The following is a 21,999-nucleotide window of genomic DNA, read 5'->3' as shown; positions in this document are numbered from 1 at the left end:
ATATATGGGTTTTCCCTTTACTGGAACAATATAGCTAGAATCATATTCCATTCTTTCATATCTAGTATGGATCCTCATACCCAAATCAAATTACTTTTGCTTCGCTACTGTTGGCCGTACACACATCTCACATAATGAACCGCTTTAACTGTTTTTTCCATACCTGTGGTCTGCTTCATTAGGCCTGAGTGCTATAATGATAAAAAATAAAACAGATAGTTCCGGTCCTAAAATCTGATTGGATGAGCCGCGTTCGAAGCTGTTGTAAAATCCACGATATACCACACCTATGTCTGCCTCACAACAACTGAACAATGTCACTGCGCCACGGCACAAAAGACCCTTGTGCTGTTAATGTTAATGCTCCATCGTTAATATCACAGACTTGAATTAAAGTACTTAAAGTGTGATTAACTGTATAACTGCAAAATAAAAGTCTAAAAATCTCACTTGAATGATTTACACGCCTCAAATGTCCATGTTTCAGTCAGAAGTCGCGTCAAACCCAGGCTGAATCCCAAACGGCTCCGTACTCCCTAAATAGTGTTCTAGCTATGAAAGTTTAGAAATTCTAGCCTCTACAGCCAAATAGTGCATCATTTATCGAGTGTGGATGAGTCTGAGTCCCAAATGACTGTTTCTTAGCTGTATTTAGCTCTGTTATAGTGCAGGAATCAGTATTTAAATTCCTAAGTAATGTACTTTGTAGGGAGCAGGGAGCCGTTTGAGATTCAGACTCAGAGTGAGAAGAGGGGTGATGCTGGATTGGTGCTAAATAAGACTCACGGTGGTAATTTGGTGACCAAAAAGTTCTTATAAAGCAGAAGGTTTTGCATTAAACAGTGCTGTGTTATCAAATGTTCATTCTTATACGAGAAAAAGTTGAGAAGTTTATGAAACGAGTGCAGTGTACAGCGATGGGCGACCGAATGTTCTCCTCATTCAGTGGTACATGGTTGCTTGGCAATGGTACCATACTCTGAAGGACCTACATTTCTTGGCGGAATACTTGTTTATGTCGGATATTAATAATAATAACAAATTCTTTACTGGAAACTTGTGTATTTTATCATATTTCATGGCTTACTGCTTTATGATCATTTTAAAAATGTAATACTATTACAATATCAGCAATGTATGTTTGAGGTATTTGCTGTCTCTAAATCCAGTATTAGAGGTAAGGACTACTTTGGTAGACTAGTGTCCCTTTTAAGTGCTTGACTATAAGGGAGAAGAAGTCTAGTCATTCACTCACAACAGCAAAAACCAGTGGGGCAGTTAGCAACGTTAACATGCTATTGTGATATTCTTTTATGTATCATATAGCTAGCTATGCTTGTATATTCCACAAGACCAAGCCTTTTATTTTCTTCAGGTTTCAAAATGCTGTCCAGGCTTAAAAGTGAGCATTAGGAAATGCCTGGCATTTATTATAATATAATTATCAATATTGAATGAAATGGAAAAATATAGTCCAACATGACACAGACAAATTCTAAGATTCATTGACCGTCCAGTCATACAGCTTCACTGGTGCTGTACCAGGACTGCTGGGGGCCCTACCCTGAAGAGAGAGGGGTCATGGCCTTCAGGCTGTTGGGATTGCGGATCATCTTGTCCAGGTTGTTGACGATCTGGCTGAATTTGGGCCGGTTGTTGCGGTCCTTCTGCCAACAGTCCAGCATGAGCTGGTGCAGGGCGCTGGGGCAGTCCATGGGTGGGGGCAGCCTGTAGTCCTGCTCAATGGCATTTATCACCTGCAGGGGGAGACGCAGAGGTTTAAAGGTCTTTAGAATCAAACCAAAACTGTTTATTTTCCAAGTGCATTTTCATATGATATTCATTGATTTATCAGGGACAATGCACATTAATCAGCATAAAAGTAGATAAGTTTCTGTCCACATATTTTATGTTTAATTTCACATATTAAATAACAGAGACTTGATGGAAATGCCAAAAATCAAATTCAATTTTCAAGATTTTCATAAAAGTTTAAATTTAAGGTGGATAAACGTTTTTTCTGATAATATAATGCAAATAGAACAAAGTCATGTGACTGGTCAGGAGTTTCCTTTTTCACCCAGCAAAAGGTTCAAATGTTTATGTTATAATAATAAAAAAAAAATGTTTTTTATATATATATATATATATATATATATATATATATATATATATATATATATATATATATATATAAAACATTATTATATATTAGATATTAGATGTAAACACACATAAGGTGCCAGGCATGGGACAATTCTTGACCCTCCCTGCACTCCTGCAATGTAAAATGGCAATAAGAAGTTGCTCAACGTTGAAGATTTCTCTGCAAACTCTGTTCATATTTCTTATAACAGGCCTGATGTTATATGTCAAAACAAAATAGCTCACACGATGACAAAATATATGCAACACTGTACAGGAGGAGCAAACAGCAGGAGACGGTTTAATGGCAAGCGGCAGGGCTAAGTATAAAAGAACACAGAGCCAGTGGAAAAGCCCAGTTTTGGTGGAAATGGCCTAAATGTAGATGTTTCAGCTCTGCTAAATCACCATCTATTTATATTTTATACTATATCATTTAAATTGTAAGTGTGTTTAAAAACTGGCTTTAATCCTCAACCACTTGGCCAGGTTTTGCTTCTTGGCTTTGTGTGTGAGCTGAAGCAAAGCTTTTCCTATATTCATTTCACTCTAACCTTCTGATCTTTCAACAACCTTAGCACTTTGTTTGTTTGTTTATTTATTTTTCATGCTTGTTTTATGAAGAAAGCTCCGAAATGACATCTCCTCACATTCCGCTAATAGTTTCACCAAAACTCCGGTAAGCATAAGTACTTAAGTAAGCCAGTGAGCCAAGTGTCTTGTCCAAACATCTTGTGCAACACAAATCAAGTCCTATCCACCCAAACAACGGTACAACTTTCCATCCTGTTCAGCTAAACAGTCCTCAACTTTAGCCGCCTGATGTGTGTTTTAGGGGGCAACAGGTCAAGTGTGGTAATACTTTGTTTAGCATTTGGCTCCAGATTCTTCGGAATCAATGACAGCCTGAAGTCTGCAACCCATAGACACCAGCAGACTTTGGCGATGCTCTGGCAGGCCTGTAATGCAGTTATTTTCTTTTGTTTTAGGGGATTTTTGTCTTTAGTCTGGTGAAATCTTTGTTTAAAACTCTCTATAAATGGTCTGAATTTGTCTTTTTTATCATGCAGCTGTTCACCGTTCTACAAGCACTATCCAGATCCATGATATGCCCAGAGAAGTGTACTGTCACATAATTTATTACAGTAACAATTGCATATTGTCTTATTTCCCACAAGGCCTTTTTGTAACTAGTATGGGGTTTCCGTATGCAAAGTACTAAACAAGATTCAGAGACCACCCTTCATTTATTTAATTTCCAGTCAAAACAGCCATTAAGTGGGTTCCCGAGTGGCGCAATCGTCTAAGCTCTGCCATCAGGAGATCCCGAGTTCGATCCCTGGTGATGCTACAGCCGTCCGTGGCCGGGAGTCCTAGAGAGCACAATTGGCCTCGCTGTCTGGGTGGGCAGGATGGCCCCCTCCTTCTCCCCCCATCACTTAACGTGATGCTGGTCAGCGCAGGCGTCTGTTAGCTGACGTAACAGATCTGGAGGTTAGCGCTTTCCTCCGAGCGCGTTCAGCTGTACAATGACGTTGCGTGAGCGGCAGTTCGAAAAGAATCGGTGCTGCTTCACAGGACTTGGAGGAAGCCTGTGCTGCCTTCACCCTTCTAGCGCTGGTAGTATTGTGTGATTGGGGGAGTCCTAACTAGCGGGTGGAATTGGAGACGACTAAATTGGAAATAAATTGGGGAAAAATCTAAAAAAACACAACCATTTAGTACAAGATTAGATATAACTTACGTATTAAAGGGGAAAGTCAAAGAAACATAACTGAAAAAAACACGAGTTTCTAAAGTTGGTGTTCAAAACATTATTAAAAGATATAAAGAAAATGTGACTCTTAACAACTGTGAAAGACCTGGTTGACCCCAAAACTGCCCCATCAGATAAACAAGCACTTAAAGCTTCCATCTCTGAGAGAGAGGAGAAAATCAAGCTGCTTCAGATCTGAAAACATCCACAGGTGTTTCTGTCCATCCTTCCACTGTGAGAAGACGACTCAGCGCTATGGGTCTGAAAGGATGTGTAGCTGATCAAGAAGAAATTAATATGAAAAAGAGAAATAAAGAGAGAAGAAAATCTGCAAGTCAAAGAAGCTGCTGGTGTTCTCAGAACAACGGACTGACCACCCCATAGTCCAGATCTGTCACGGATTCTCCCTTTGTCCCTCTGAGTGTCTGTTTCTTCACTTCTGTTGTAGCCATGTGCCTTTTGTTTTCTTTTACCATGTGCTTTTGTTGTTGTTCTGTGTCTCCTCCCTGGTCCTGCCCCCTTGTTATCTGTTCCACCTGTCTGTGCTCCGCCCCTCATTAGTCCCAGGTGTTTCTTATTTTCCCTCAGTGTATTTATACCCCTGTGTTTGTTCAGTCTTCGTCTTGCATTGTGGATGTAACCTTGTCTCTTGTTAGCTTGTCGTGCTTGTAGTTTGGTTTTGTTTTGTTTTGTTTTGTTTTCATTATGGACTCTCATTTCAATAAAAACTCGCATTTGCATCCCGCCTCCATGCCTCAAACGTTACAGAATGCAAGACCACACAGGGAAGCAGCGAGTTTGCAGGACCTTATCAAGGAAAATGAGGTCAGACTTCAGGAGAGCTACCATCTGCTCTGTCAGCTTCAGCTGTTGCTCCCTAGTAAGGAGAAAGCCTCAGCCATGGACGTCACAGCAGGCCCGCCAGCCTCAGCCATGGACGTCGCAGCAGGCCCGCCAGCCTCAGCCATGGACGTCGCAGCAGGGCCGCCTGCTTCCGAGGACGTCGCAGCAGGGCCGCCTGCCTCCGAGGACGTCGCTGCAGGGCCGCCTGCCTCCGAGGACGTCGCTGCAGGGCCGCCTGCCTCCGAGGACGTCGCTGCAGGGCCGCCTGCCTCCGAGGACGTCGCAGCGTCCCAGCCTGCCTCCGAGGACGTCGCAGCGTCCCAGCCTGCCTCCGAGGACGTCGCAGCGTCCCAGCCTGCCGCCGAGGACGTCGCTGCGGCCCAGCCTGCCTCCGAGGACGTCGCTGCAGGGCCGCCTGCCTCCGAGGACGTCGCAGCGTCCCAGCCTGCCTCCGAGGACGTCGCAGCGTCCCAGCCTGCCGCCGAGGACGTCGCAGCGTCCCAGCCTGCCGCCGAGGACGTCGCAGCGTCCCAGCCTGCCGCCGAGGACGTCGCAGCGTCCCAGCCTGCCGCCGAGGACGTCGCAGCGGCCCAGCCTGCCTCCGAGGACGTCGCTGCGGCCCAGCCTGCCGCCGAGGACGTCGCAGCAGGCCCGCCTGCCTCCGAGGACGTCGCTGCGGCCCAGCCTGCCGCCGAGGACGTCGCAGCAGGCCCGCCTGCCTCCGAGGACGTCGCTGCGGCCCAGCCTGCTGCCGAGGACGTTGCTTCCGAGTTCCCTGACCTGCTGGTAGCCTCTACATCCCCAGACCTGCCCATGGCCTCAGCGTCACCAGTCCCAGTTCCTGCTCCCTGGGCTGCTCCTGCACCCCGGGATGCCACAGTTTCTGCTCCTGCACCCTGGGCCACTCCTTTTCTCATTTCCTGTCCTGGTTCGGTGCCGGCCTCTCAGCATTATGCTCCGCCGCCAACCTCCCAGCGACCCCCTCCTATGCCAATCTTTCAGCGTCCAGTGACGGCCTTCCAGTGTCCTGCTTCAGTGCCGACTTTCCAGTTCCCTGCTCAGTCTGCCACCCAGTTCCTTCGCCTGCATGAACTTAATTCTGTGTTTTCCCCCAAGTCTCTAGTCCATAGTTTTGTTTTTGTCCCTGTAACCATGTATATATCTGTACCCGTCTCAATCAGTGTTCCTGTTTCTGTGTTTGGTCTTATTGTACCTGTTCCTGTCCATCTTTCTGTCCCTGTCCCAGTTACCATGTCTGTTCCTGTCCATCTTTCTGTCCCTGTCCCAGTTACCATGTCTGTTCCTGTCCATCTTTCTGTCCCTGTCCCAGTTACCATGTCTGTTCCTGTCCATCTTTCTGTCCCTGTCCCAGTTACCATGTCTGTTCCTGTCCATCTTTCTGTCCCTGTCCCAGTTACCATGTCTGTTCCTGTCCATCTTTCTGTCCCTGTCCCAGTTACCATGTCTGTTCCTGTCCATCTTTCTGTCCCTGTCCCAGTTACCATGTCTGTTCCTGTCCCCATGTCTATGTTAAGTCCATCTCCTGTTCTCTCTCCACTTTTGTCTTCAGTATCATCTCCTGTCTTGTCTCGTGTCCTGCCTCCTGCTGTCTCATGTGTCTCATCCTTTGTCTCATCTCCTGTCCAATCCCATGCTCAGCCCGCTGTCCAGTCTCCTGTCTGTTCCACTGTCCAGACTTCTCTCTTGTATCCAGTATCTCCGCTCCAGTCTCCTGTTCTCTCTCCACTTTGTCTTCAGTCTCGTCTCCTGTCCGGTCTACTATCCTGTCTCCTACCCAGTCCCTCCTCCTAACCGGCTCCCACTTTGGATGGCCTTTGTTTTTCGCGCCTCGGGAGCTGCGCGTTAGGAGGGGGGTTCTGTCACGGATTCTCCCTTTGTCCCTCTGAGTGTCTGTTTCTTCACTTCTGTTGTAGCCATGTGCCTTTTGTTTTCTTTTACCATGTGCTTTTGTTGTTGTTCTGTGTCTCCTCCCTGGTCCTGCCCCCTTGTTATCTGTTCCACCTGTCTGTGCTCCGCCCCTCATTAGTCCCAGGTGTTTCTTATTTTCCCTCAGTGTATTTATACCCCTGTGTTTGTTCAGTCTTCGTCTTGCATTGTGGATGTAACCTTGTCTCTTGTTAGCTTGTCGTGCTTGTAGTTTGGTTTTGTTTTGTTTTCATTTCATTATGGACTCTCATTTCAATAAAAACTCGCATTTGCATCCCGCCTCCATGCCTCAAACGTTACAAGATCTCAAAATCACTGAATGTGTTTGGCTTTATTTGGATCTGGAGAAGCAGAAAATGCAAACTGAGACTGAGTTTTAGGTGTGGAAAAATATCTCTGCAGATTTCTTTGAAAAACTGAGAACAGGCTTAATGAAAAGAATGTAAACTGATAAAGGCAAAGCGTGGATACATTAAATACTAAAAACTTTTAATTTTCTGTTAAATACTTGTTTTCACTTTTTTCCTGAATAACTTGTACTTACAGGCCATTTTGACAGGATATTAAATAAATGAAAGGTGGTCGCTGACGGTATGTGTTTTAGTGTATTATCTGAGTTGCAGCACTAGCAGAACACTGGTGGCCAGGCAGCACTGCAGGAGGCTGAGGATTGATCTGTTCGCTTCATAAACACACTGTGATCATTATCTCTGTCTGAAGGAGACCCAGGGAGGCCATTTATCATCACACACAGACACACAACTATTTTCAGCTACACACACAAATGTGTATTCCTACCTTTGTGGGTTATTTTCATTGATTTCTGTATTAATATAGATCAAGAATACTGTGCTGCATCTGATCTCAACCTCTTTATATGAAAGAAATCTTTCAAGCATTTTTCTGTCCTCACAATGATAAAAACGTTCATCATTCAGGAACATTCAGTCCTCATAAAGAGCTAAATACACACACAAACACACACAAGTTATCTATCAGGTACCATTAGGTATTCTGTATGTCCAAAAGTTTGTTGACCCCCCGTCTAATTATTGAATTTAGCTTCTTTAACTGCTGACGTGCAGCTTGTTTTGTCTCCATAGAAAAGCACTGCCAATAGAACGGGATGATTTGGTGCAGCCGGACATGAGCCTAAGCTCACCATGTCCAATGGCAAGCATTAGTTAGAGGGGTTTAAAGCTCACCAGCATTGGGCTGTGGAGCAGTGGAACCGCATTTTTTGAGATTGGAGTTGGAATGATGTTTGTGATCCAGAACTAATCATCCAACCTCAGTAGCTGACCTCACTAATGCTCTTGTGGCTTAATGCAGTCAAGTCCTCACAGCAATGTTCCAACATTTGGTAAAAAAGTCTTCTCAGAAGTACGATGGCGTTTTAGGGCCACTGTTAATTAAAATAAAAATAAAAATAAAAATACTAGACTTCGAGAATAAAGTTGTAATATTAAAAAAAAAAAGTCGTAGAATTCCGACATTAAAGTGGCATTAATATCAGGAAAGGTTGCAATATTGTGGGTAAAGGCTTTGCAAAGGGAAGTCAGCCCCTCCTCGTGTTAAATGAGGGGCGGTGAGTTGGTGGAGTTCTACTTTCATATCGATTCACCCATAAAGAAACACTCAGCCTCCCTGTCTCTCCTGCACATCAGCACCAGCCTGTTATTAGTATAAGAACTGGATGTGCAGTAAACTGTGTTTATTTATAATAAAGAGCCAGACGGACTCGGAGGAAACTGTCTGTCTGTGTTGTTGAAGGAGAATCTCAGGCAGGGTCGTCTACACGGCTATCGGGGCTCCATCTCCCCCCATTCAAAGCGGGCATGAAGTTTCACAGACAGTGAGAATGATGATCAAAATGATCCAGAGAGACAGGAGTGAGTGGAGCTCCGGCACCAGTACAGCAACCGAGACCCCAGCGCGTTATGGCAGCCCCCCTACAGTTAGACCGCTTTATCCTCCAAATATTATGACTTTGTTCTCGAAATATTTTGAATGAAGTCGTCACTGTTTTTTTTTCTTAACAGTGGCCCTAAAACGCCGTCGTACAGAAGAGTTGAGACTGTTACTGCAGCAAAGGAAGAACCAACTTCTTATTAATACTTTTGACTTCAGAGGAAATACAGAAATGAGCTGGTGTCTACAAACCTCTGGACATACAGTGCTGTTTAAAATTACGCAAGCCATCTAAACTGCAGGACTGTGTAGGACAGCACTGAAAACAAGATGATTTTTTTATCTAATCAGAAAATGAGGATGCTCAGAGTGTTGATTTAGGTTTAGAACAACCTCCTCACACTCAGCAGCGCACACACAGGGCCACAGCCTGCTTCCATTCACAGCTCTTACTCATATCCAGGCATGTAATTACTGTCAGGCCAAACATGATTAACACCCGCTCGGTAAAGCACAACACTAACTAAACTCTATGTTTGGAAGATATGCTGCAAGTTGTAACAGGAAATTCCCGCTGTCACTCTGTGTTTAGATTTGTCTTGTCCTCCGTGTTAACTGCTCCACTCTGTAAATATGGGAGACGGATGCTGCGGTTTTCCAAGCTTCTGAATGGTGTTGATGGTAGCATCATCTCCGTTAGCACTGTGTTTCCAGCCAGCATCAGCTCTTACCAATGCAGTTAAAGGGTTATTTGGACTAATGCCATAAAGGAACCACTATCGATCACATTTCAACTGAAGGTTTTAAAAGAAATATTTTTAAAAATGTATTTTTATCTACTTTTCTGCTCAATTTAGTCGTGGCTGATTCTCACATGCTAACCAGGCCAGTTTCTATCTCACAATGCTACCAAGCTGGGAAGGTGAAGGCTATCACAGGCTTCCATGTGACGTGCCAAAGCAGTTTTTCGAAGGACCAATACTGCAACATCATTGGACAGCACAACACGCCTGCAGGAGAACACTAATGCCAATTCTGTTACATCAGCTAACAGCCTTCAACACTCAGCATGAGAGATAGGGGCAGAAGGAGGGCTCGCCAAGGATCCAACTTGCAACCAACTTGGACGACTCTTCTTCTTTAATAACGTGGTTTATTAACACAGTTGTCCCATTTATATTGCTATGTAAAAAATGAAAATTAATAGATTGGTACTTTTGATTTTGCATTTTTAAGAAGCATGTTATTTGGATGGTCCACTGTAGATTCTTTGTAAATGTTCAGTATATATTTAAGTAACATTCAACTAAATAGTCACTGAATGCCACTGAACTTGATGTTGAATGTAACTTAGATGGTTCACTATAGATGCTCAGTCTGCCTTTCAAAAAACACTCAACTAAAAACCCATTACGTTCAATTGAACTTGAAGTTCAGTGTGAAAGAGTTTATTAAATCTATCCCTAAACCCTAAACCTAACCCTCACCTTAACCTCAAAGCAAAAACCTACATCTACTCCTAACTCTAATCCTAAATGTAATGTTGTTGATAATCAACTGAGGATCACCAGAAAGTTTGTTAATGATTTAAGTAGCCGTAGAGCATCTATAGGGGACCATCCAAATAAAGCGTGACCAAGATAACATAATTAGCATAAACTTCCCACCTCACTGGCCTTTTACTGCAACTCAGATGAAACAAATCAATTATAAGCATTACCATAGTGATATGAAATGTATTCTGGATTATTATACTATCACAGTGTATCTAACAATAAAGGCAGCGTGGGGCTTCTTTTACACAGTGATATGAAACGTGGTACCACTCAGCAGTTCTAACTTCACATGCTGATCCATTTTACTATGAACAATGTGAACCTGCTACTACACCATCTACTCCGAGGAAGATTTCAAAGAGTTAATGAAGACAATGACAAAGACTCTGGTCGTGTCACAGACAACACATTAGATAAGATAAGGTTAAATCCAGGAAGCGGATGCTGTGGTTTCCCAAGCCTCTGTTTGAACAGTGCTGACGGTGGTATCATCTCTGCGCATACCCTACTGCATAATAGACGAAGCCACAGCAAAGCCACGCCGATGAGAAGGTTACAGGACCCGAGTGAGACCCGCTGCTCTCCAGCTCATTATAGCGGACATTATGGAGCTCTATTCAAAGCCTGATTAATCTCATCCAGCGGCCTCACACCCGTGGCCCAATGGGGGCCAAAGAACGCTATCTGGAGCCGCTAATAAGATAACCGCCGCGATCTGTGCTCTCTCTTAGCACATTAGCGTTCACTCTTTCAATTTGAAACTATTTTCATTATCTGGGCCCATAATTTGCTTTCGCCTCAGCCACCCGGAGGGATGCTGCAAATGGAAGCTGCAGTCAAGGGCAGGAACAGTTAGCATGGCAACGTGCCGAGCATGTGAAATAAGTTTCTTACTCACATGTAACTGTGTGGGGAGTTTAAATGAAACCTGGGTTTTAGTGCTTCATTCACTTCCCAATGAAGTGGTGAGAGAAAACATATTCAGTCTTTTAGGCACAACGCTACTGACTTACACTGCTCGTCAAAAGTTAGCCTTCCTTTAAAGTTTTCTGAGTAGTTTTTGATTTTGTTGGTGAAAATTTATGGGCAAAATTTGTTTTGTATAGTTTCGTTTCCTATGTGTAGGAAGATCCAATGTGGATAGGTACTGTACCAGTTCTTTCAGTTTCCTCAGGTGTGAGTTTTGTCAATACCATTATATTGGTATGCCACGAATAAGTGCAGATTGTGTCCCAATACACGGGCTGCGTCCTTCAGGGGCTGCATTTGAAAGGTTGGTTGGGTCACAGCGGTGCGACTATGTCCCATTTCGAAGGCTGATTCATACGCAGCCGAGAAATGTGTCCTTCTTCTCCATGGCAACAAAGAATCCGACAGGTGGATCAACGAGGTTCACTGTGTGTCGGCGAGGATTCGAGAACATGGTGGCGTCAGCAGAGGAGCGAACGGCAGCAGAGGAGACACTTTAAATGTAAGAATTGGGTTAAAACTGAGTCAAATAGCAATTTTTTAAAAAAAAGCCAATGTGGTCTGAAGCTAATGTTTTGTTTTGTTTTAAGGAGCCAAGAGCAGACAGAGAGAAGCATCTTCAGCTCTAATAATAAAAAAATTTAAAAAATCAAAGTTTTGGCTCTTAAAAAGAACCTGACAGGAGCGGCGTTTTGTGACACAGCGTTAAGGGCGGGAACAGGTGCTGTGATACAAACAGGATCGGCCGTAGAGCAGATCGTCTAATTTCGGTTCAGCCTTCGTGGGTCTACGCGGCCTTCGAAGGATGCAGCCTCTGAATTGGGACACACACAATGTGATGCACAAACTATGCTTATGTTAGCTTGTTTGGCTGTAAGGCTGTCATAGATGTTTCAGTTACATTTCATATGAAAATGAAAATGCAGCAGACCTTCAATCACCTCCTGCTCTCTACTCTGTTGCAACTGAAGTAGTCCACTTTGTTTCCAAGGCAGTGGACATAAAGGAACTGCTTCTTTTTGTACTGCATAAAATGCCGCGTGACTTGGTCAGCTGCATCAGACGACGCCACACTCAACACCCTGTGTGAGAAGCAAGGCGTGGACCACCTGGTGCTGAAGAGTAAATGACTGTAATATGTTCCAAATTCTGGCAGCGTCTGATTGACAGAGGTATGAAAATATGGGACATATGTACAAGACAAATGATATTTGAAGTTGGCTTCTTATTTGAATTAAATGGTGCAGCAGTTACTGTAGAAAATCAAATGTGCTGCAACATTTTGCACCTTTTTTTCCTGGGTTCACAGGGCTGGTATTAGAAAACAATATAGACATAGGTTTGTGTATTGTTCAGCTGTGTTTTTACTATTTTGCACAAAAAGTTGCCAAGGTTGCCACCTTGCCATCTCAACCGGATTGGTGGATTTTCTCGTCACCAATCTTCTGGTCCAGTCTTTGTCATGCCAGTATCATAAATATCTAGTGTGACCGTGGCTGAAGTAATAATTTGACAGCTTTATTTTCAAACTGTTGTTAAAAACTCATCTTGAAACTCAATGACGATGTTTAGATTCCTGGCAGATTTGAGTGCTAATGTGTGCTAACAACAAGAAGGGGATAAAATGCAGGGGATTTGGTATTATTCACCAGGTAGTAGCCTAAATTTCAGCTCTTACTTTTTTCCTGTTTTTGTACAAAAAGATGCTCAGTGACTGACCATAAAATATAGTGTCACTGATATGAAGCACCACTATTATGTAGCATCAAATGATACTTATACTGCCCCCTTTTGGACAGTACTTAGCCTCCTAAACATGAGTGAGGGAGTGGGTGAGTGACTGGCAGGTTCACATTTAGAAACATTTTGAAAAGATGGGAAAAATTTGAGCATAAGTGTACACCATCTGCAAGACCATTCATGGACAACTTCAAAGACTAAGGATGTCCTTTGAGCCATACAAAACAGCTGTCCACATCAGTCTATATAGGCTACAGTCCACGACCAGACCACAGCGATCACACAGAGTCTGAACGGGAATGATTCAGGATATTGCTATGGTTTTAAAAAGGTGCTTGATATGTCCAGTACTGCAGAGACTGATTCAGCTCTACTGGAGGCTCTGGGGCTCAGGCCCACATGGCGCGAGGCATCCCGCAGGCAGATTTATGATGCACTGCTGCTGCTGTTTACCTCCCCTCTGATTCCAAACCGTAGAGCTGCCCTCATCCATCACTCGCCCACAGCCAGAGCATCACACTGAGAGAACCACCAACTGTCTCTGGCATGAGCAGCTACAGCAGGACAAGCGTGAGCTACCGAATGAATACTGTGATCCAAATGAATGCATTTTAAGCCTGAAGAGCACAAATAAAGGCCAAGTTAACCCTTAGATGTTGCTGTCATCACTACCATTAAAACAAACATTTTAAATGAGTTAGATTCATTCGTTAGATCAGTGAAATAACTGGAGAAATTATGTTCATACTATGCTTTACATTTTGGCCACATTTGGCCATTTGTGTCACTTTTCAAGGCTTTGAAACAACTGGAAAAAAATCAGAAGCCAAAACCTGAACCTGATCAAACAGAATGTAAATTGAATATAAATGTAATTCATTATGTAACTGACTATGGAGTTATTTTCAAATAGTGCAGCAAAATGGCCGTTATAACTGGACTACTAAGGATAAACCCCTTTAATGGCCAATATTTGTTGGAATATAAACTTTTATTACAATTCTATAACCCAAGAAAAACTTACCCAATTTGCATTATAGTCCATATAGTTCCTAAACAATAAACCTTAAGGTATAACACACCTTGAAATCCGAGCCAGATAAATGGATTATAGGCCAGAATGTCATTTTAAATTAATAGCTTGTAGAATCCAACATTCTACAAATGTCTGCAAAGTTCTTAAACCTTCTAGTGATGAATAGCTGCTAGTTACGAGAGCAAAGAACCGCCCACATTTCCTTGCTATTTAAGGTGAACATTTGTTGTGAGGATATTAAGAGGATATTAAAAATAAAAGGTACATACATCTTGATTGGTCATGTCCCAATACGGCCTCTCTCCATAGGACATCACCTCCCACATGACGATGCCGTAGCTCCACACGTCGCTTGCGGAGGTGAATTTCCTGTACTGAATGGCCTCTGGAGCGGTCCATCGAATGGGGATCTTCCCTCCCTACAGCACAGAATCAAAGATTCAGAAAGAAGAAGCTGATATTCTACCTGCCAACAGTTCCTACAATTACAGAGATCACACCTCAATATTACTGAAGCTGCTTTGTGATCATGCCTGCCATAAAGAGCTCTGCACAAATACAACGTTTGGTGCTTGAGTATCATTTAGTTGTATAAATAATCATTCTCATACCAGAGCACTGGTGTAGGTGGGGTCAGACGTGTCATCCTCCAGGAAGCGCGAAAGCCCAAAGTCAGACACCTTACACACCAGGTTACTGTTGACCAGAATGTTCCGGGCCGCGAGGTCACGATGAACGTAGTTCATGTCAGCAAGGTACTTCATTCCCGAGGCGATTCCACGCAGCATGCCCACCAGCTGGATCACTGTGAACTGTCCATCGTTTTGCTGTAAAATATGAATAAAATCATCAAGTGAAAATCAGTTTGAGTGGTTCATAAGTAGTTACTTAACGGGGGCTTTGGGGTTTTTAAAGAACTTTATTTTCATTGCAATAACATAAAAATCTAAATAAAATTTATTTACATCACAAATGGTACTAATACATTTTCAAATATTATTTACATTTTTATTATGACAGGTCAATATCACATTGCAAATGAGATTAAGATGTGCTCAGATGTACGGTCGTATGCAAAAGTTTGGTAAATTGACATTCTGTGTCCTCTACAGAGAGAACACACGCACATTTTCAATATGGTCTGTGCAAAAGTTACAGCATATTTTGTATTAATTCGTCATCTTAAACGGCTTAATCCAGATAGGGTTGCAGTAGCAGCTGGGAGAGCAGAGAATCCCAGACGACCCTGTTCCCCACGACTTCCTCCAGCTCATTCTGGGGGACCCCGAGCTGCTCCCAGGCCAACCTGGAGATATATCACCTCTAGTGGGTCTTAGGACAACCTCAGGCTCTGATCCCAGTAGGCCGTGCCTGGTAAACCCACCGGGAGGCGTCTATGGGGGCATCCAGATCAGAGGCCTGAACCACCTCAACTGGTTCCTCTCAATGTGGAGGAGTAGCAGCTCTACTCTGAGCTCCTGGAGCTTTTCACCCTGTCAGTAGAGTGTAGCCACCACCCTGTGAAGAAAGCTCATGTCCGCGGCTTGTGTCCATGATTTCATTGCTTCGGCCATTATCCAAAACTTATGACCACAGGTGAGGGTGGGGATGTAGACTGACTGGTCAACAGAGAGCTTTGCCTTCTGGCTCAGGTCCCTCTTTACCACTACAGTCCGGTACAGTGACCACATTACTGTTGCCGCCTGTCCCAGTCTGCGGTCAACCTTGCCATCCCTCTTCCCATCACTTGTGAACAAGACTTGAGATGCTTAAACTCCTCCACCTCTTTTTATGTATATATATATATATATATATATATATATATATATATATATATATATATATAGAAATTATGCATAAACATTTGCACTAAAATCTGTGCACTAAATTAATGGCAAAAATGCCATATTTAAGTCACATATTAATAACAGCTCACAGTGTCACTGATGCAAAGCTCCACTCTTATGATGCACCAAACGCCCCCTTGTGGCAAACCTTCAGTCTGCTAATTATGAGGTAGTGAAGAAGGGAGTGAGACAAAAAGACAGAAATGGGTCTGGGTTTTATGCAGCACTGGGTCAAAGCAGACACTGGCTGTCCGGCGCTGAGCCCTGCTAAATCCTGCAGCTGCTCTCCATGACCACCATAAAGTCCAGCACATGAGGAGCTCCTGCTGCTTTACCCCAGCTGTGGCTCCAGCTGCTTCCATCTGCAGGCCCACCGCAGCCACGGCCATAAAGCACCGCCAGCCCCTCAAGCATTGGCCACAGGAGACCAAAGCAGCCGGCCCGGTGTGGACAGACACACACGTGTCAAATGTAGCATAGACTCGGTAGTATAGTAAGTATAGACCAAAGGTTTATCTCAAAACTGTGGTAAAAAACGCTCGCAGACATCAGGCAGCATGTTTGTAACCAGTTTCTGCAAAGTAGCTTTTAGTGACATTGAACTCTTCAGACGTCTGGTTCCTATCAAAGCCACTGTGAACAATTCTGACTCTGTAATTTTCTCTAGAACGGATTGTTTCACACCAAACCACTCTGATTGACTTTGTTTACATCTTTATTTTTGAAAAATCGGCAGATTTATTCCTGTTTGAAAACAAAGGTTTAATATGTTTGCTGCCCACCTGATGTGTCCAGCTTGCTATGTTGTGTCCTTCCTCGCATTATGCTGCATCTCACTCGAACCCTTCTCCCTCATTAAGCAACCTGAGCTCCTCCTCACGTCCTTGCCGTCTTCTAACTTCTCCTCATCCTCATCCCAGCAATTAAGTGCTATGAATTATTTATGAGGCTCAAATCCCTCACAAACACGAGCCGGCGCTCTAATCTCCCTGCAATGTTTGCCTATAGCTTAATTGGAGGGACTCGTAGCCCAAAGTAATTTGGATCCACAGCCGGAGCAAGGTAAACATTCCTGCCTTGATTATACATGCATTATTCCATTCAAAAGCTTATCAGCAGCCATATCTCGATGCGGATTCGGGCGTCTTTCACCTAAGAATGAGGCTGACACTTTCTCAAATCTGCCTGGAAGTCGGGTTTACATTTGAATTTCATATTCCATCACTCATCCTGGTTATAATTTTTTGGCAGCCTGCTCTTTCTCTCTCTATCTCTCTCTCTCTCTTAGGTTTTCTAAAATAACTTCTTCTAATCTTCCCTTAGTAAGCACAGAAAGAGAAGTCTCAGACAGTTTCCCTCGACGGAGGCGGCCTCTGCCCCGTCTCTGCCTTTGCGCTCCACTGTAAACCTGTCAGCCTCTCGCATTCCAGCTACGATGCTGTCAGCGAGTGTCATGCGCCACAATGCTTGTTTTGAAAGCGTTCGCCGAGGTGTCAGAACTGCACAACAGCCATACGGTGTAATCACACAAAACAGAACACACGTCTCTTACAGTGGTGAGCCAGATCTGTGAGATATTCTGCGGTAAATTGCAAATGTTTAGACTTTGTCTGCATGAATGTCACGTCAGCAAACAGGAATGCTTTATTTACTTGTACTTTCCTCTCAGAAAGCCAAAATAATCGGAGAGACTGTCGACTCAGAGACGCAGAGAGTCTTGCTTCTGTTCAAACACTGATAAAAAGATGTGCATGTTAGATGTGAAGTTATTTCTGAGTAAAGCCCACTGGTGCAAATTCAGGGGTGGGGTTTAACATGTACACTATATTTTTAGAAATACAAGGTATTTTTGGGGGTTGTGGGATGGTTGTCGGAAAAAGTAATAATTACAAGAAAGCTGAAAGCTGAATTTGTTTAAACAGTTTTATTTGTTTAAACAGTTTTATTACCTGATGTTGGATGTGGTGGATTTAATCCTATTTTCTATATTTCATAAATGTTTATCTACCAGCATCGGCAGAAATGTACATGAAAAATAGTGGACATCGACAATGGACCACAGTTCCTTTATCAGTGCGACCCGAAAAGAAGTTGCACCAATAATTTCCATTTTTAATCAATTTTCTTCATTGAAATGTGAAGATTTCTAAAAAACATATTACAGTCTTAAAAGGTGGCAAAAAGGGTTCTTTAGAGTGGCACAGAAGAACTTCTTTTGGTTCCCCAAAGATTTTTATTACAGAATTTGAAAATGCCACCTACAATATCTTAACCCTTGTGTGGTGTTCAGGTCTGTGGGACCCATTTTCAGTGTTTACCAAACACAAAATGATGTGATTTATTAATATTTCAACCTCAGATTCTTGTCCTTTGCTCATTTTCAGTGAAGAACATATCAAATAACCCATTTTCAGGGTCTTCACTCTGTTCACCCCCCACACATTTATATTACACATGTGGTGTTGGGTGAACCTGCGGGGAGTAAAAGTGTGGAGGTGCTGTGTCCTTCACTCTGTTCTCCTCCTACATGGCCTGCTGTTAGTGTGTGTGTGTGTCTGTGTGTGTGTGTAAGAGTGGACAAAATGGACAGGCTGCTGACTGGCTACAGCTGCTAAAGGAGAACTCTACGCTGGACAGTGGTATTTTAAACCAGGTAATTTTATATAAATTGTTATGGCTATATTGATCAAAAAAAATAATAATGCAACAACATCAACAACACACAAGGGTTAAAATTTCAGGATGAATGGAACAAGAGAATATTGTTCCATTAACCTATATTCAAAGTTAAGAATGTGGTTAATGGGGTTAAAAAGAGGGATATATATATATATATATATATATATATGTATATATATATATATATATATATATATAGTGAGAGAGAGAGAGAGAGAGAGAGAGAGAGAGAGAAACAAATATCATTTGATCAGAAGTACCCAAATATGATAAATATGAATATATATGCACATTTGGCTATAGTGTTGATTCATATGGGACTGAATGGAGTGGTAAATTCATGTGGTAAACATCTGAATCAAGTATGTTTCAATGCATCATTTGAATACAGCTTAAAGAAACAAAATCCACTGACAAATTGACAAATGATACTTCCTGGACTTTAACACATGCAGCTACAAAGGCTTTCTGAACAGTTCCAAAGAAAGCTCAGCTTAACATCGCAGATGCAATTAAACAGCCTCCACTTCCCAGAACAAAGTCACCCTTCACACCCATATCCGTCATTCATTACCAGGCATCGCACAATTACGCATGCCAGTTTCAATACGGCGTGGCAGGGCATGTGGAGGCAGTCCTGGTGTTGGAGTGCATATGTCGCATGTCCCAACATGAACTCAGTGAGCCAGCTATGATAACATCACCGCTCACTGTGGGGAAACTGCATCTGAGCCTGGCTAAGCGCTGGGTGATAAACCGTCTATACCAGTATATCTGTGTCACATGAGTTAGGCTCCAATCTTCTCTTTTTCATACACTAAATAAAATGCTAAAGCTCCAAAGTGGCAAGTGTCCAATTGCTAAGCAGATACTGTCCACAAAGAAACATCAAGAAATAAAAAAAAAGTTAAGTTGATGACTTAATGGCTTAAATCTAACTAAGAGGAAAGCAGATTAATTTCTGAAGATTAATATTATCATGTAGAAACATACAAGAAAGTAAAAATCCATCTAAATTTACCTAAAAGGGCCTTCCAGCCTAAAACTAGCCTATGTTATTTGTTGTGTAATGTAATATTCTGCAGCACAGCACTGCAATCCTCAGCCGTATTTTGATAGAATTTATGATCCTTTTTGCATTTTTCTCCATCCATGTTCCGTCACTACAATATCCATCATGCATTATGTGAATACATTGCGCAATCAATGGGAACCTCCCTATCAGCGATAAAGAAATGCACTGATGTCGAAAGTAATATCTGTTGCCGGTGAGCCCTTAAATATCTATGCCAATGTATTTGTAGTTTTTCTATTTTTCTGCTACCTCCAAGGTCCCTCCTGTTAGTTCTCCTAGTCTTAAAAATAAATAAATAAAAAAACATGACATCATGCTATGTTAGGTCTGTAAGACATTCTTTTAAAGGGTCCACACCGTTCCCCTCATTCCTTAAGCATGCCAGTCACCCCCCCAACCCCAGTACATACAGTCTATATGTGGAAACTATGCTGCAAAAACAACCTGCTCTTAATTCACTGTTTCTGCAATGTCACAAGAACCATCTCATTTACTTATGTCAACCTTCTCAGCCTGCAGCTGTTTAGCTCCACCCAGTGCTTTTTGTATGAGGTAAAATGTAGGGCAGCCAATCAGAACAGAGCTCATTCCACACCTCAAACAGACTCACTTTGATCTCTAGCCAACCTATACCTGCACATACAGACATCTTGTACACCTTCTATCCATATCTTGTAATCTGAAATATCTGTATATCAGTTATATCAGTATTTTATCCCCTGTGTACCTGCATCTCATATATCTACCTCAGACACACATATTGCATATATGAAAAAGTGTACAACTGTAAATATCATAGCTTTTATTTCATAACTACATTACTGTACAAAAACTGTATATTGGAACGGTGCAACACTGGGGTATACTACTATGTATATTGTGTACATGTGTATATATTTAGAGTCTAATGTGTGTGTGTGTGTGTATACATATATATATATATATATATATATATATATATATATATATATATATTCTTTTCTTATATATTTTTTTAAGCACTTCGCAGCTGTGTAAGTGTGATGTGACAATAAACGTGATTTGATTTGTGATTTGATTTGATTTACATATATCAGCCTTTAAGGCACAGTACGTAAAAACAGCTACTGCTAAATGATAAAGAGAGGTTGAAAAATGGTTATGTAGGAATTAATAATGACTGTTTTTGGCACATGAAACCACACACACACACATAAGTAGTAAAAAAAATCCAAGAAAAATGTAGGACCTGAAATGGATTCTTTAACGTAAAGTAGCAGCTCTCAGGAAGCATGACTCCATTAACGCTATTAACTCAAATATCACTGCACACCATGATACTGTCACATATTTGGAAAATATCACGGTATTGAATCTTACCAGTATCGACCAGCACTATGCTAAACTGGACAAATTCAGTTTGAACAGTTTTGCGTATGTTGGGCCACTTACTTCGCCTCATTTGCGGCCCATAATCGCCGCGGTTTCTTGTTTCTGATAATTACACTTCCTGACACCCCTTAAAGCTGCGTGTCAAGGATAAAATAAGTTTTCACTCATGATAGATCAGAGGCAAAGCTATACTAATGAGAAAAATAAATCACTTTTCCTCCCCCAAAAAGATCAGACGTGCACAATTTACATAAATCAGAGGCGCGCTTTCCCTTCCCTCGCTAACTTCAAACGAGCAGAAAGGCCAATTAGCGGTGATGAAGGTTTCTGGACACCCACTTTTTTTGCTGCAGCACGTTCGAATCAAACTGATGTCTGCCAGAGTCGGCCACGTTGCTTCCTGACAGCGGCCTCCTCCTCTGATTTCCAACCCTGCTTCATTTCTCTGGGATTCGAGACGTTCCCTTTCAGCTAAACATCTGAATGAGTTAGAGCAGACAGATGCTAGAAGAGGGGCTAAGCATATACACTTTGAAACCATATACTTTGACTTCCACTTCCAAATGCATGAATTATTTATGGGAGTAAAGCATTTGGCCTTCCTCCCACATTTCTGATCACGGTATTCCACAGTGATTCTTGCAGGATTATTAAAAAAACACAACAATACAGAGTAATAATTTAACCACAGGTATGATTCTGGCAGATTTGTTTATGGAAGCTCATTTATTTCTTTCTAACACCACAACCTAAACTACAATTTAAGTAATAATGAAATTATTAACACTGCTACTGCTTGCTGTTCCCATTATAACTATGTAAACAGGCTGTCCTGGCGTGTGCTTTGCAGCAAGATTATCAGTGTTTACTTCCACCGTGACTTTTTAAGAAGACGCTAATCGTACATGGCTATTGGAATTACCGCAATTTGAAACGGTATGATAATCACTGGCTGTTATATTGCATAGGAAACTGCCAGAGCCAGTCATGCTGATTCTTGGTGGCGACCTCCTCCTCTAATTTCTCAATTTCCCTGAGATTTAAGAGACGTTTCCTTTCAGCTAAACCTCTGAATGAGTTAGCACGGACAGATGCTAGCAGAAGGCCTGGTCATACGCACTTTA

The 21,999-nt window shown here is 42.4% G+C and overlaps 1 protein-coding gene across 1 annotated transcript in view; it reads right to left on the bottom strand.

The window, feature by feature from the left end:
- The window catches only part of ephb2b (eph receptor B2b), a 279,294-nt gene that overhangs the window by 9,650 nt on the left and 247,645 nt on the right, over positions 1 to 21,999 (bottom strand). The window contains exons 12-14 of the mRNA XM_036559359.1: positions 14,515 to 14,730; positions 14,173 to 14,322; positions 1,564 to 1,757 (exon numbers count right to left, since the gene is read on the bottom strand). Of these exons, the coding sequence (XP_036415252.1) occupies positions 1,564 to 1,757; positions 14,173 to 14,322; positions 14,515 to 14,730 (560 nt within the window). The remainder of the gene's footprint in view (positions 1 to 1,563; positions 1,758 to 14,172; positions 14,323 to 14,514; positions 14,731 to 21,999) is intronic.

This window comes from Colossoma macropomum, unplaced genomic scaffold (assembly GCF_904425465.1).
Source record: "Colossoma macropomum unplaced genomic scaffold, Colossoma_macropomum, whole genome shotgun sequence".
Classification (NCBI taxonomy): Eukaryota; Metazoa; Chordata; class Actinopteri; order Characiformes; family Serrasalmidae; genus Colossoma; species Colossoma macropomum.
The sequence above is the reverse complement of the archived record's forward strand: the minus strand, read 5'-3'. Positions and strand labels throughout refer to the sequence as shown.